Source organism: Xyrauchen texanus, chromosome 17 (assembly GCF_025860055.1).
Source record: "Xyrauchen texanus isolate HMW12.3.18 chromosome 17, RBS_HiC_50CHRs, whole genome shotgun sequence".
NCBI classification, from domain to species: domain Eukaryota; kingdom Metazoa; phylum Chordata; class Actinopteri; order Cypriniformes; family Catostomidae; genus Xyrauchen; species Xyrauchen texanus.
In genome coordinates this window covers 34,939,568-34,956,640 of record NC_068292.1, presented here as the reverse complement: position 1 = coordinate 34,956,640, position 17,073 = coordinate 34,939,568, and the positions used below count along the sequence as shown (strand labels likewise).

The 17,073-nt window shown below is 37.6% G+C and overlaps 1 protein-coding gene across 1 annotated transcript in view; it reads left to right on the top strand.

The window, feature by feature from the left end:
• LOC127658397 (eukaryotic translation initiation factor 3 subunit E-A-like) overlaps positions 1-17,073 on the top strand; it is a 58,994-nt gene that overhangs the window by 30,089 nt on the left and 11,832 nt on the right. The window contains exons 8-10 of the mRNA XM_052147668.1: positions 3,351-3,477; positions 6,336-6,437; positions 13,237-13,346. Of these exons, the coding sequence (XP_052003628.1) occupies positions 3,351-3,477; positions 6,336-6,437; positions 13,237-13,346 (339 nt within the window). The remainder of the gene's footprint in view (positions 1-3,350; positions 3,478-6,335; positions 6,438-13,236; positions 13,347-17,073) is intronic.

Here is a 17,073-nt window from a genome sequence, read left to right as displayed (position 1 = left end):
CATTTTACACTTTAACGTCAACGAATGTGACCCCCACCCCCCACAATAAATTCCTGTGTCAGAATAACTGGACTAAAACGATTGGATATTACATTATGTTCTCTACATTTAAAGGACATTTTTACACATTTTTTTAATTTTTGCTCAGAATTGTCAACTAATGTGACATTTGTCTACAAAAATTAAATGTTTTTTTCACTAATTTTTATCATTTTGCACAGAATAGTCAACTATGAGGTTTTTCTACACAAAATGTATATGCCGTTTTAGTCTGAATAAAATGAATTAAAATGAATTGGATATGACATGAGAAAATATTTACGAAATTAAAATGACATTATCGTCAAAACAAAAACTATAACTAAAATAAAAATCTGTTAAGGGACTGTTCACGCTAAAACTAAAATGCACTTACCCACATGTTGTTCCTAATCTTCATATTGTTATTTCTTTGAACACAAAAGATGTTTGAATCTGTCACCATTCATTTACATTGCATCTTTTCCCATAAAAATATAAATGTTCCATAAAAAGTATTGACTGAGACTTTTTGCATTACAGACAAGAAGTAAAGCAGGTTTGGAATAACATGTGGCCAAGTAAATGATTTCACTTTAATGATTTTGTGATCTTTCTTCATTATTGGGTGATCTATCGCAGATTGTGCTTTACCCTCGAGGAGAATGTGACGTGCTCGATTTGAATTTCTGCTTTCGTTTTTATGCTCTTCCTTGTGAAATATTTTGCTGCCGATTAAGTCGTACCATAGCTTTGGTTGTAGCTGTCAGGCTCAGTTAGATAATGCTTATTCTTTTCTATGTGCTGCCCAGATATGCCATCAGAGCCTCCCTGGGAGATCGAGTAGGTGTAAGTTAATCAGGAACGCAGCATGAATTGTTGTGGTTTCCCATGAAGGCAGACAACTACAAAGGGAGGAGAGGCTGAAGGCTGCTCCATCTGGGATCACGACGCTGAATCTTGCTGCCGTTTTTAGCTCCTACATCACAAGTGCTACAGGTCCCCTTGTCCCTTTAATTGTTTCGGCTAATTAAACCATCCGACAGCCCTTCCCCTTCATTCAAGTGACATGTGTTTATTCATGCTGATCCCTAAGAGAGCTTTAGGGCCTTGCCAAGGCAGAGCAGCTCTACTTCCTCCTCAAAATTTAATTTGGTCCTCGTATGAGGGACGTGGAGGAGGAGGGGGTCAAAGATGTTCATACAGATAACGCAGGCACGGAGGCTGTCATCCAAAATGGCTCAATGTTAAGTGCACCTTAACAGGAGCTCTCAGTCCTATGACAAGGCATCTGTTGTATGCTTTTTTACCTCCATATAAGAGAAAGTTCTGGCTAGTTGTTACTAGAGTGGGAACTTTGTCTTGGGTTGTAATAGTAGTGCTATGTAGCTTTTATTCTTGGGCTGAGCCCAGAGCTAGTTGACCTGTGGCTGAAAAACAAGTCCCTGGTGGATAGAGTTTCACTGCTCTGCAGGCCTGGTGCTGGTGATCCGTGTCTGCAGAGGGGGTTGTCCTTCCCTTCTTTCCACAGAAGGACAAAACAGAGGTGCTTTCAACACAGACTGACTTTCTTTCTTATGTTGAAAGTAACTCCGCAAGATCTCTATGTTAGAAAGGTGAAATCGATTGCTCTCCCTATCTATAGAATAGCGTTTCTCAATCCAGACCTGGAGGACAACCAACCCAGCACATTTAGGATATCATCCATGTCTTACACACCTGATTTTACTGATTTATTACAACATTTATTTTACTAAATGTATTACTTTTCGAAGCAACCAGACTTGCGATTCTTGCAATCTGGTGGGGCTGGGCAAAATATACTGTATATAATCACACTGATTTTAATGACCGTTTTTGTCACAATCCTTCAGGGCTGCACAATTAATCAAAATAGCATCAAAATCACTATGTGTTAATATGTGATTATTAAACCATAAAAGGCTGAGATGAAAGAAGATGCAAATAAACCTAGTCTGGTGCACTTCAAAATAATTAAAGCACTGAACTGAAGAATGAGCAAACTATGTACAATGAACAAACAATATACATGATAATCATGTCAATTATTTTATAATCCTTTATTCTCTTGTAGTCTTGTGTAATTGTTCTGTTTAATTAATTTTCAATCTACATAATTTAATGTCATCAAAAACCCTATCAGATGGGATTAGTTTTCTAAACAACGTTTGAGTTACAATTATTATCTTATTTGAAATTACTGTACATTAAAAAAAACAAACAATGAAATTCAACATCATCTAATGTGTAGTTGTAGTGCTTTCAATATATCAAAGGGTGAATATAATTTACAAATCACTCTTTTTTTGTTTTTATTAGCCTTTTTCATACTGTCCGAACTTTTTCGGAATTGGGGTTGTACCTGACACTGATATTACAGTGGCCAGTCTTACCAGTTTCCACGATTCAGCTTACCTTGTTGATTTTATATTCTTATTTTTTTTTTTGTCAGATGGCAAAAAATCTACAGGTACATTCATTTTGAGAGGCAGGCAGAAGATTGGCGCACATAAGTACGATCTTAATGGTAGTTCATGTAGGTCAAAATAGTGGGGAGAAACGATGTGAACATTCAAAATCAACAGTCACAGATGTTCGCATTCAGACAGGATTAGATTTCTAAGTGGACCCTTGAGTTATCCGAAAAACAGTAGGTAATTTGCTCAGAATGTTTTATAGATACACTTGTCAGATTCTGATGGGATAAAAATCAAAGTATTTCTGTGAAACTAAAATTTCCCTAACCTCCTCAGGCACAACTAGTCCCATCCAAATAGGGCCAAAGCCCAACTTTTTGAGGCAGTCATCTTATTTATACACCTTGTTTCTGGTCATAATTACACATCATTGTCTGTCTATCCATTTTGATTTGAAAAGCCTACAATGGTAACAATTCAAAAAGCTTTAAGGAAGGTTACCAGATTTTAAAGATGCCCGTATGATGCATTTGTCTTGACCAACGAGAAGCGTTTGCTGTTCTAACTCCACCCAAATCGTTCCACTTTGCAATGAAAATTCAACCTCAGCAGCAGGTACTAAGAGTTCCTGGTTTGGTTCAGGTTTTAGTTTCGTGTGGAACTAGTTCATGTGGTGGAAAAACAAGAACCTGAAATATTTCCAGCAACTAAGAAAATATCCTGCATTGGAAAAACTCCTAATAAAGATGTCTAAAGAAGCTGTGAAAATTGTGCCAAACCTTGACAAATTACATCCATGATTCTCATCAACCATTTGAACAAGAATTATGTGACTGTGTTTTCCTGTAAGCAGAGCTATCCCTCAAGAGTGTGATCATTGTTATTGTTGTTCAGGTACCTCAATGCCATTCAGACCATGTGCCCGCACATACTGCGCTACCTGACCACAGCCGTCATCACCAACAAGGACGTCCGCAAGCGTAGGCAGGTGCTAAAGGATCTGGTGAAAGTCATCCAGCAGGTATTAAGCAGCAAATTGGTTCTTTTATTTATGTCCAACATCCTCAACTTGTAAATTCACTTCATGTTGATAGAGTTTGAGTTGTGATGTAAAAGTCAATATTAATAGCATCTTTGAAGAATAAATATATGATGTAGTTTTTTTTTTTTTGTTAATTTTTTTTTTTTATGAATAGTTCATCCAGAAATCAGAATTCTCACTCAATTTACCCTCATGTCAATCCGTACTTGCATGACTTTATTCAGTGGAACATAAAAGGAGATACAAGGAAGGTCAAAGTGGATGGACACTGTGATAAAAAAAAAAAACACCATTATAGTCGTCCTTATGTTTTGTTAAATATATTCCATATTTTATCATTTGTCATTTTTGGAGCTCAAAAGCGTCCGTTCCCATTAATTTGTTTCTCACATTTGTATGAGCTTTATTCTAAAATAGTTTATCATGTTTGTATTGACCCTGCATACGTTCATAGACCGATTCATTTGGAGCAGTTGCAGTGCAGCACACTTCTGATTGGTAGGCCTGTTTCAGTATAAGCACTCCTATTGGCCAGGTGGTGCTCCTTTGAAAGCTGTTTTGTTCTCTGCTGGTCTCACTGCAATCATCTACGCTGGCCTTGCATGTAGTGACAGATGTTTTTCAATGGGAGGTTGTCCATCACCAGATAAACAACACTTAGCTTCATTTTTTCACTGTTTTAAATAAGAACATATTTTTATTTGAAGTTACTACATCCAGCAGGGAATCTTATATCTCACTGCCTCTGTGGGAATAAATGAATGAGCAGTGGGTATTGGTATGAAAATAAAAGCTTGCTCTCCGAGTTGCAGTTTATCCATGTACCTCCTTGGGCCTTGTGAGTCTTGAACCCATTAGATTTGATAAATGGTGCTGGACAGAATGATTGTAGTATTCTGATGTCTCCGTGTCCAACAACAGTAGCTTCTTCAGAGATCAATGGCACTGAAATCCAAATAAGCGTGTCTCCTTGGCCTTTGCGTAATCACTTAAACATGTGTCCTAAGGTGCTCACCGTACTACTCACACAACTTTCTCCTCTCATGGTTACTCAAGCATCTATGGTATTTAGATTCAGGGAAGACCCAGAGATATCACATATCCGAATAGTATTCATCCCATATGGGCCTCTGCTTAAGGGACTGTACTGTCTTTCAGCTCAGGGCTGTTTCTAGACATGGGACATTAGGCAGTGGTCATGCTCATTATTGTCTGCTTTGGCTGAAAATAACCCTGCTTGGCCTTGACATTTACATACTGTGAAATAACACCCAGGTTGTTAAAGGGATAGTTCACCCCAAAAAATGAAAATTCTTTGACCATTTACTTGAACTCATGTTGCATAAGTAGTCTCTGACTTATGTGCTATATTCCAAGTTTTCTAAGCAACTTTGTGATAGTTTTATGTAAGGATCAGACCTAAACTTTAAGTTGTTTTGCATTGAACATGTTGATTTCTTTAATATCTTTCAAATCTCGTTTACACCTCACAATACACACAAGAACCTGGAAACTGGAAGTAAAGGACAGTTTTTCTCTTCTTGTTAAAAAAATCATTCTCATTACATGATCTTTTTGTTTTGTTTTTTTGAGCGATTAGTTATGTACTCTACTGTAGAATTTTTAACTGTCAACTGAAAATAACAACTGTTTGGTAGCTATTTATTTTACTGTACTGTTCTACATTTACGTACTATATAATTACAACAACTACAGTAATTACTAGTTACTAACCCTAACCCAAACCTTATCCTTAACTCATATTAAGTACATGTAGTTGCCTAATATTACTCATTACTTTCTTGGGTATACTGAAAGTGCACATACTGTAAAATAAAAATGTCTTTGTAACTGCAAGTTGAGAGATGACTAATTTTGTGCTTAATACTTAGAGACCAAGCATTTTTTATGGTTGTGAAAATTAGGATTTCTATGAATATTTTGTTTTGGGGTGAATTAAAATAAAAAAATAAAATAAAAATAAATATATATAATTTTGTATTTTTTTTTGGAGAAAATAAGTGGAAGTTTTTAGTTCACAACACAATTAAACACAACTATATGAAAAAATTATGTAAAACATTTTGTAAAAAATAATGCATTCATAAACAGTTTATATTTCATGAAATGTTACTATTTAAATGTGAAAGAGGATGATGTGATTTTTGCTGGTATAATCAAAATAATACAAAATACACTTTGCTATAATATATATATTATTAATTTAGTATATTTAAAGCTACAATCCGTAATTTTTTTTTTTTTTGTCATCTTAGACTTATACTGACACCTAGCAGCATGGATGCGGCCTCATTCACACACAGTAGTTTTCAGTTATAGATGTTATTGTAGAAACTCACTATTCATGGTTAACCATGTTTATTTTATTCCACGAGTGAAGTTTTAACACTAATGTACGCTTAGAAATATTGTAGAAAAAAAGAATTATAGGTCAAATACTTATTTGGAAAATTGCTAAACTTGTTCAAAAACTGTTACAGTTTCATTCAGTTTAGAGTGTCAGCTTATGTGTAATTTTGTAGTTTTACTAATATTTAATGAAAATTTGATATATAATTGATTTAAACAAATGTTACAATTCTTCTATGCTGGGTCTCTGAGGGTTACATAACTGAAATCAGTAATGCTTGTAATGTGACATTTTATTTGTCAGTAAAACACTGACATGCATGCCATTTGAGTAAATGTATCAATTTAACTCTCCCACTCGACGCATCACGGTATAGCTGGTGTAGTTGCTAGCAGAAGTTTCCTTTTTGGGTCAACTCTCCCTTTAAGGACAATTTTGCAATCCTTTTTTGTTCTCTTCCTTTTAGGAGTCATACACCTACAAAGATCCTATCACAGAGTTTGTGGAGTGTCTGTATGTGAACTTCGACTTTGATAGTGCTCAGAAGAAGCTGAGAGAGTGTGAGGCGGTAAGTTTCCAGCTGTGTCTTCCCTTTTTCCTTTTTACTAGCTTGTTTCTCAGCATGTCCTTAAAAGCTTGACACACCCTCCTTTGTACAGGGTGAAAGGGACTCCACAGAACGGCCTTATCCTATGTTATGTTCCTGTTTCTCAAAAGCATAAAATTGGCTGTCTTCGTGTTACACCCCAATCGTTTCATAACCGTTTCTATGAGCAAAACAGTTTGGAAAGATTATCCTACATGACGTTGAGCTCATCCTTTTCTTGACTGGCCACAAAAAGCCTTTAACTTTCTAATTAAAGTTGATATGCCCCAATTAACCTATATGAGTTGTGATGACACAAAGTCTCTGACCTTTGATTGGCCAGAGGAGTCCTATGAACTTTCCTAGAACTGGTGAGGGTCATTATTGATGCTGTGCGTCACATTTGTGCAGCCACAAACTGCCTGTCCTACTGTTGCAGGCCTTGAAAAGGCTCTTAAAGCTCAGGCGGTCTGAGCGTGCCACAGTGGCATAGGCAGCTGTGGATGTGGGCCCCTCTAAGAACCTCTGACTCAACGTTTGTCATGTTTTTATGATAGCTGGTAATTGTCAGATCAGTGGGATGGTTAATAAGAAGTGCTTTTGGTGTGTGGAGGCGGACACACACACTGGAAAGAGCTTTCTGTGGTGTAGAAAAGCCAGTGATCTGTATTTTTGTTCACATTTATAAATGGTCTTCTGCAATGGTCACTTCATCAGTTTTCACCCATGCCCTGCTGTGTCATTCATTTCGTTTTTACAGTTAAACTACTGACTTCTGGTGCCAACACGCCACTGAACAGAACAAAACAACATGAAGCAACTAAAAGAACAACAAACTAGTTTTGAAAATTCTGTCATTATTTTTTCTGCCTTTTGCCTAGTGTGCACTTATGTCAAAGCTCTTAAAAGGTCATTCCTATTTACTAAATTATTACGAATTCAAAGACCATTTCTACTGCCCAAAATAAACTTAATTTAGAAACAAACACCTCATATGTTAAAAGGCAGGCTTTTTATAGATGAAATAAAGAATAACCCAGCCTAACACTGAAATGGGAACCTTCCTAAACACTGACATGATTTATTAACATTTACTCTTTTGAGAGTGCCCAATTGATCAGGCCAGATGTTTTTCTTTTTAGACAATTCACTTAAAGAAGCAAAGAAAAAACAAGACCAAAATCACCAGGAGTTGAGGGTTCTTTGGGGGTCTTTGCAGGTCCAACTGATCAAGTCATTTGGGAGATCTCCATTACACAAGCTCGGAGGCCAGGTCTTCTAAGAGTAGCAGTAATCAGCACACCTGCATCTGCGAGATCTGAGAGCCCTCTGGCTACTGGATCTCCAGAACCAGGCATGTTCTACAGCAAGAACTCAGTCCAAGCACTGAGTAAACGGCTGCTAATTAGTCATGACCCTCATTATGAAAGCCTGAGGCATTTGTGAGATCACAAGACTTAAACTTTGGCATGTGAGCGTAACTGGTTAAGCTCAGCTGTATGTCAGCTTTAAATGTTTGTAAATTAACAAAGCTGGTTGAGTGGAGACTTAGAAAATAAGCGTTCACTGTTTCAAACAGCCCAAGGCTTTTCCTGTTCGACTGCAGAAGCCAAGTCATCAGACTGTCTGCTCTCAATTGCCTATTCTCGTACACAAACAAACATCTTCTCACCTTCAAACAAGTCCTTTCCTCTTAACTAATTTGTTGTTAAGTGCCTGTAACACTTTATAAACAATGTAGCTTGAGGCTGTAAAAAGCAAGGTAGAAAATTATTTTGCATGTCCCAAATTAGCAACACACTTTTGAGTTATAAGAAAAGTATTAGCACTTTCCTCGTACTGTTTGAAAATATAGCTTGAAACTATCAAGAAATAATAATATTTTTTTTTTTTGGTGGTGGTGAATGGAGGTGCTTAACATTCAGAAATGTTGTCTGTTCTCCAGAGGAGGTCAAGCAAAATGTATTGTGCTTTATTGTTTCATAGCATATGCGTATGTGTTAGTAGCGCAAATGTCAATATTTAGAGAATAATCTATTTCGTTATTTTTAATATAAATAAAAATAATAATTTTAATGAAAAAATACTTTAGTTTAAAGTTGAAGTTTAGAAGTAGTTACTTGTGGTTAATTTAATGTTTATCAAACAAATAATTTTTTTTTCAAAGTTGTGTGTGTGTGTGTCTGTATGTGTGTATATGTATATATATATATATAATATAAAATGTATATATACAGACACACACACACACTGGCTGCTAAAAATTTGGAATTATTTACAGATTTAACTGTTTCGGAAGGAAATTGGTACTTTAATTCACCTAAGTGGCATTCAACTGATCACAAAGTATAGTCGACATTACTGATGTAAAAAACAGCACCATCACTATTAAAATATATATATATATATATATATATATATATATATATATATATATTTTTTTTTATCAAATCTAGACAGGCTGCATTTCCAGCAGCCATCACTCCAACACCTTATCCTTAATCATGATAAATTACTAATTAGGTTCTAGAAAATCACTTGCCATTATATCAAACACAGTTGAAAGCTATTTAGTTCTTTAAATGAAGCTTAACATTGTCTTTGTGTTTGTTTTGTGTTGCCAAAGTATGCAATTGACTGGCATGTCTTACGTTCAATATTAGGTAAAAAATGGCAAAAAAGAAATGGCTTTGACTCGTAAGTCAATCATTGTATTGACGAATGAAGGCTATACAATGCTTGAAATTTCCACAAAACTGAAGATTTCATACAAAAGTTGAACACTACAGTCTTCAAAGACAAAGGACAATTGGCTCTAACAAGGACAGAAACAGTTGTGGAAGGCCAGATGTACAACTAAACAAGAGGATAAGTACATCAGTCTCAAGTTTGAGAAATAGATGCCTCACCTGTCCTCCGCTAACTGCTTCGTGACCAGCACTCAACACCAGTTTCATGTACAACAGTATAGAGAAGACTCAGGGGTGCAGGCCTTATGGGAAGAATTGCAAAGAAAAATACACTTTTGAAACAGAAAAACAAAAAGAAAATGTTTGAGTGGGCAAGGAAACACAGACATTGGACAACAGATCATTGGAAAAGAGTGTTATGGATCTTAACCTCTTTGAGCTTTTGTTGGATTATCTAGATTATAAGGTGCACGAGAAGTGCCAGACAAGACAGCCACATCTATGGCAAGTGCTACAGAAAGCATGGGGTGCAATGTCACCTGAGTATATGGACAAACTTGCAGCTAGAATGCCAAGGATCTGCAAAGCTTTAATTGCTGCACATGGAGGATTTTATGTTGAGAACATTTTGAAGTATTTTAAGAAGTTTTTTTGTAATAGTAATTTTTCATGTTATTAATGTCCTGACTATACATTGTGATCAGTTGAATGCCACTTTGGTAAATATTTTTTATTTCCATCAGAGCAAAATATGTATATTATTCCAAATGTTTGGCTGCCAGTGTGTGTGTGTGTGTATATATGTATGTATGTGTATATATATATATATATAAAGAAACGGCTTTCTCTAGGAACTCGTCAGTCAATCACTGTTTTGAGGAATGAAGGCTATACAATATATATATATATATATATATATATATATATATATATATATATATATATATATATATTATTACACAAACACACACACATATATACATGGTGGTTGTGTAGTGGTCTAAGCACACAACTGGTAATCTGGTAATCAGAAGGACACTGGTTCGAACACCACAGCCACCACCATTGTGTCCTTGAGCAAGGCACTTAACTCCAGGTTGCTCCAGGGGGATTGTCCCTGTAATAAGGGCTCTGTAAGTCGCTTTGGATAAAAAGCGTCTGCCAAATGTATAAATGTAAATATACACACACACACATACATATATATATGTGTATATATATATATGTGTGTGTGTGTACATTATATATATATATATATATATATATATATATATATATATATATATATATTTTAGTATAGCCTTCATTCCTTTACTCTAACATGTTTTTTTTTCTCCATAGAATTCGTTATAAGATAAAATTACACCTGGCAACGGTTGCATGTGAAAGCAAGAAATAGCATTTTAACTTGTAACTGTAGTGGAATACAGTTACTCATATTTAGTTTTTAATACGTAATCCCATTACATGTATTTCGTTACTCCCCAACGTTGTATGTATGTATAGGTATATATATATGAGGTAGAGGTGGTACCATACTGATAAAAAAATGACGTTAAAAACAAATAGCGGGGGTGAGAGATGAGCGTCTCCGTGTTAGTGCACGCATCGGCCGGCAGAACTTTAAATCTCTCCCGGTCTTGACTCCCACTCAGATTGGGTCACTTCCGCGACTGGTTGAAGCGGCTCTGACCGCATTGAGACAGTTTTGGAGTTTGTGCTTATTTACATGTCACGCTCCCGTATTATATAAACTTTAATTAAGGATGAAATAAAGATATCTCGCCAAGCTGTGATCTGTTTCTATCAGACATTCAAGCTGCAGCGCTCCTCTCGTCTGGCTTGTCATCATTATAGTTTTATATGATCTCAAGTTATGTTAAATGACATCAAGCGACTATTCGACAACTGAATTTTGTATTATTATTGCCTAGATTTGCAGTTACAAATGTGTTTCCCTGAATACACCCGCCAGAGTTTTGTAGACAGCTGGAGGCGGCATGACATTTGATGGTGGTGGCTGCCTAGTAATTCTCTATGCAAGAAAAACCCTGAGTGTGTGTGTGTGTGTGTGTGTGTGTGTGTGTGTGTGTGTGTGTGTGTGTGTGTGTGTGTGTGTGTGTGTGTGTGTGTAAATAAATATATATTTGGGTTTATAGGCCTAAATATATGTTGCTAAAAAGCAAGCCATTTTGTGTATTTAATTTTCATAATGTTACATTTAGAATGAAAAAGGCAAAAAAGAACTAGATGAGTAAATAATGTTTACAGGCAATTCCTTTGCATAATATCAGTGCCCAATGTCTCCAGACATTCTGCAGATTTGTGATTAAGTCCAACTGGACACAATGCTGGATCTGTAGAGACTGACCGCATAAGTGATTTGGGTTTTTCCTTGAGCTGAGGATCATCACATTGCTTATTTTGCATTGTGATTACCTTATCACGATTATCCAGTCAGCTTTTGTAATCTTTCCTTCTCCAATTTGATCCATCTTAGTGGAAAAGGAGCCAACTTAGGTTCATAATGGGTATTCTGCTATGCATAAAACATAGACACAACCTATTATATAGTAGTGTTTTCCATCGTTTTAAAACCTGGAAAAAAATCTAAGAAAGCTGCACTTTAAATTCCAGTAAGTGGAGCTTAAACTGATGTTTATTTAAAAAAAAAAATTATGAAATTGTTATAGCCCCGTTCTCCACCTCTCACTCTCCAAAAAAACTTGACAGTAATAGTTACACTTAAGTGAGCTGTGTTATTAGGTTAAGACATTGTCAATGATGAAATTTGTGTTGCCTGATTGGGCCATAGCCATGTAGTTGGGATTTCTTCAAGCAGAACCACAGAGATAGTAGCTCTCAAAGCCTAGGCAAACAAAGCAGGGGCCATCAGCACAGTCTAGTCATAGATCCCGGGACGAGGACTGCACATGAACCGTGCAGGGACAGCAGGGGCTCACACATGTCTTCAACTGTGTGGAATGCGTGCACCACACTATTTGCTTTTTGACTGTGCTCCATGTGAGAGAAAGGTAAGGGCATACCAGGTCCCCTGCAGTAGGGTTGTGTGTGATAGGGATCAATAATCATGAAGAATGGGAGAAAATGCCCAAAAGCCAAGCTTGTAGCATCATACACAAAATGACTTGAGGCTGTAATTGGTGCCAAAGGTGCTTCAACAAATTATTGAGCAAAGGCTGTGAATACATATGTACATGTGATTTTTTTTTATTTTTATTATTTTTTTTTAAATACATTTGCAAAGATTTCAAACAAAATTCTTTCACGTTGTCATTATGGGGTATTGTTTGTAGAATCTTTAGGAAAATAATTAATTTTATCAATTTTGGAATAAGGCTGTAACAACAAAATGTGGAAAAAGTGAAGCGCTGTGAATACTTTAAGGATGCACTGTAATATTTCTTAATTATTTTTATATTAGACCATGAGATTTTTAGCAATGGCACTTTTATTGCTGCATTGACAGCAAGATTTAGCAAATATGTAGCTTTGTACTACCCTTATAAGCGCTGATCAGAGCTCTGCTGGTCTGCACCTCTGAGATTGATTGTAGACGGTAGTTGAGATGTTTAAAAGCAGTGGCACTGTAAATTGTTTCCACCACACAGCCCCTGGACCCTGCGGCAATGGGCAAGACAAACGGTGATAAGTCACAGCCACTGCGGTGAGTTTGGTGGCTGGCTCTGTTCCTGCCCTGTTTCATGTGGTGACTGTGGAATTCCAAGATCTGCGGTTAGTTTAGAGTGCTGAAAATGACCCCAGATCTGTCGTTCCTTTTTTTTCACAGAAAGTCGTTTAGTCCTGTGAGAATTACATTTAACACTACCCTATATGTGTTAGCTGTAGGCCTCCCTTGCCTGAACCTTGAGCCATGTACTGTATTAATTTCCATATTTGTTTTATTTCTATTTTCGTTTGGCTTCTTTTGGGTTTTTCCCCCACAACTATTCCCCATTTGCTCTTACAAAGACCCTGGACCAAGAAGTTTTATTTCAGTTTTGAGATTTTCTGTGTTTCATTGAAGATTGGTATAGGATATCTTATAGTATTGTTTATATCTTTTAAAGGTGCTGGTGAATGATTTTTTCTTGGTGGCATGTCTTGAGGACTTCATCGAAAATGCTCGTCTTTTCATCTTTGAGACCTTCTGCAGAATTCACCAGTGCATCAGTATAAGGTAAGAGAATACTGTCTAAAACCTCCAAAGAACAAGGGGACTTTAAAGGCCTAACTTGCAGAAATTACTTGGTTACAAACCAAGTGTCATTTATTTTATAGAAATATAGAACAAACACTTTTCAAGCAAAACATTTTTAAGAATGCAGTTTGTTAATTTTCAGATTAAAAAAACAATAGTTCCATATCTGTCACTCACTCGACGTTGTATCGATGTAGTGACACTACGGGTCACACTTGGGAGCCAGAGACACCTCTGATCTTTGATAATAGGCCAATGGGAATTGGCGAGTGGTATTTGCATGCCACTTCCCTGGACATACGGGTATAAAGGAGCTGGTGTGCATACCGCTCATGCAGATTTTCTCTTCAGAGCCGAGTGGTCGAAGATTCAGTGAGCTGAATTTCCCATGGCTTCCATTTCACCTCTTCTGGATCCTTATGCCGCATTACAGCGGCTTTCTCCCCTCTCTGCACGGGTGCACTGCAGAGATCGCCCCTGGGCGCTTCGGCAGATCTACTAGAGTATATTCTAAAAGAGTATTTTTCACCTAAAGAGTATATTCTAAAAGAGCGGAATGGGCATGCAGCCGCCGGCTCCTGGACGGGCCCACGGCTACGTTGGAACATCAACTGCCTCGAGTTGTTGGTAATACTGCTCGCCCTGCAGAGGCTATGGCCATTGATCTAGGGAAAGCATGTGCTGGCTCGAACAGACAACACGGCAACGTTAGCATAAAGGGCTGGGTATCGAGTTCAAGACATTTTAGGCACCGACCGAATTGCCTCTAAACAATCGAGTATTGAAAAATGTCTTGTCGTTCGGTACCAAATTTTGATACCTAAGGGGTTAATCTCATCAATGTCAGTGATAAGCATGTAGCATGCTAGATGTTCCCAAATCTAATAGTGCTGGTATCAGAAAATGGTTTGAGTTCCAGGGCTGAGAAAGAATGTTATAAGTAACATTGCTAACACAGAGCACGACGCAGCGAGCACACGGGAAAAGCGGTAATGATTCTGAATGTATCGGAAAAACCAGCAAGAGACTGTCTGAACATTTTGTTAATTTATAGAGAGAAATGCACATTCGAGTTGAGCAAACAGACGATGATCTCGGGAACAATGATGGTCAGAGTGATCACCAATAGCTGATGCCTTTGACCATGTCATGACGATTTTTGGCTAGTTTTCCCATTAATCTATAAAATTATTATTATTATTATTAGACTAATAATATAACAAATAATTTGCCACTAGACACAAAGACATGCGTTTTAAGAAACTCTTTATTATATTATTAAGGACAGATGACAGAAAAGCCTTATATGGGTATATATGACGCGTGCAGTCTCGTGGAACACGCGCATCTAAGGATCTCACACTTTGTTTCTGCCTTCCGATTTTTACGAGTGCTGCAAATGACCTCAGACATCTCAGCTCTGGAGGTGCTTTGATTTCAGTTCACTTTATATCCACAGAGCAGTTTATTGTGAACACAATTCTGCAGTCTGTAAAATAATACAAACTATTTAAAATAATACAAAAACCTGTTCACCTCGAACCATGATTTATATTTCAGTGATTATTATTATCATTATAATTATTTTTTTTACATTTATAAATGTTTTTATGTCTTCATTTGTATAAGTAATTTTTCACCTGCATGTTTAGACGGATTCTTGCCTGACGGTAAATGGAAACGTGGTTACGTATATATATATATATATATATAGTTCTGTGGCATGCCACACTCAGCACGTCCCGCCTCCTGCAAGGCTACGACGTTTGTAGAGCAACAGGCTGGTTAACACCCAACACCTTTGCGAGGTTCTACAATCTCCGGGCTGAGGTGGTTTCATCCCGTGTCTTAGCAGGAATGAACAGGTAAGTCTGGTAAGGTTGGCCAGGTGTATTGCTTGCACATAGTGCTTTTCACTGAGCTGAAAAAGCATTTTTGTAGGGGACCCCTAGTGTCACTACATCGACACAATGTCGATTGAGTGACAGATAGGGAACGAACGTCCTGGTTACTTCCGTAACCTCCGTTTCCTGATTGAGGGAACGAGACGTTGTGTCCCTCCTACCACATTGCTGAACTACCCGCTGAAATGGCCGAGCCCTTATTCTCGGCTCCTCAGCACAAAACCTGAATGAGCGGTATGCACGCCAGCTCCTTTATACCCGTATGTCCTGGGGAGTAGTGTTGTCAAAAATACCGGTACCCCGGTACTCAAACAAAATATTATTTACGATACCAGAATTTCTGAAGGTACTGGGCTACCGAGTACTGGGTCTACTTGGTACCCATGCAGAGGCGGGAACTTTCGAACACTCACAACAAGCAAAAGATTGCAGCTAGCAAAACTGCTGCAGAGCCTCAACTGAATCTTGTTGAAATTAAAAGTGGAAAAAGCCAGGTAATTTGAGGCTGATGAAAACGGAAACATCACAGATCAGCAAAAACCTATTTGTAAACGCTGTTTTCGCACTTTTTTGACAAAAGGAGGAAACACTTCAAACTTAATAAAGCACATGAAAGACAGACACCAGGATTTATTCAAGCAAATAAAGTAGTTGAATTTAAACTTTCACACTTTATATTATGTAGATCCCAAAGTATTAGGGAATGATTAAAAAAAAGTACATTCAGAAGCATGTACCGTTGTGGAATAAGCGGAGGAGGAGCACTTTAAAGGAAACATCCTGTTGTTACATCTTAAATGCAGTCAAATTTAATGCGTTATTGATTTATTAAAGTTCAAATAATACAGAAGCAGATCATGTTAATAACTATAAACTCAGAAACTGCCATTTCTCTGTGTGGTCGGTGCCTCTTCTATAAGTTGTGCCAATGTCCCGATCTAAGGGGGAGAGATTGAAACTGCAACCGGCTGAGAGAGACTCTGCCTCGGGGAACTCATCCCTCGTGCGCGCACGCTTAATGCAGCTAGATTAGAACTTATTTAATCATAATATCTATATATACACTCACCTAAAGGATTATTAGGAACACCTGTTCAATTTCTCATTAATGCAATTATCTAATCAACCAATCACATGGCAGTTGCTTCAAAAACATGCAGTATGCGGCAGTCCTGTGGGCGAAAATGCCTTGTTGATGCTAGAGGTCAGAGGAGAATGGGCCGACTGATTCAAGCTGATAGAAGAGCAACTTTGTCTGAAATAACCACTCGTTACAACCGAGGTATGCAGCAAAGCATTTGTGAAGCCACAACACGCGCAACCTTGAGGCGGATGGGCTACAACAGCAGAAGACCCCACTGGGTACCACTCATCTCCACTACAAATAGGAAAAAGAGGCTACAATTTGTAAGAGCTCACCAAAATTGTACAGTTGAAGACTGGAAAAATGTTGCCTGGTCTGATGAGTCTCGATTTCTGTTGAGACATTCAGATGGTAGAGTCAGAATTTGGCGTAAACAGAATGAGAACATGGATCCATCATGAAGTGTTACCACTGTGCAGGCTGGTGGTGGTGGTGTAATGGTGTGGGGGATGTTTTCTTGGCACACTTTAGGCCCCTTAGTGCCAATTGGGCATCGTTTAAATGCCACGGCCGACCTGAGCATTGTTTCTGACCATGTCCATCCCTTTATTGCCACCATGTACCCATCCTCTGATGGCTACTTCCAGCAGGATAATGCACCATGTCACAAAGCTCAAATCATTTCAAATTGGTTTCTTGAACATGACAATGAGTTCAC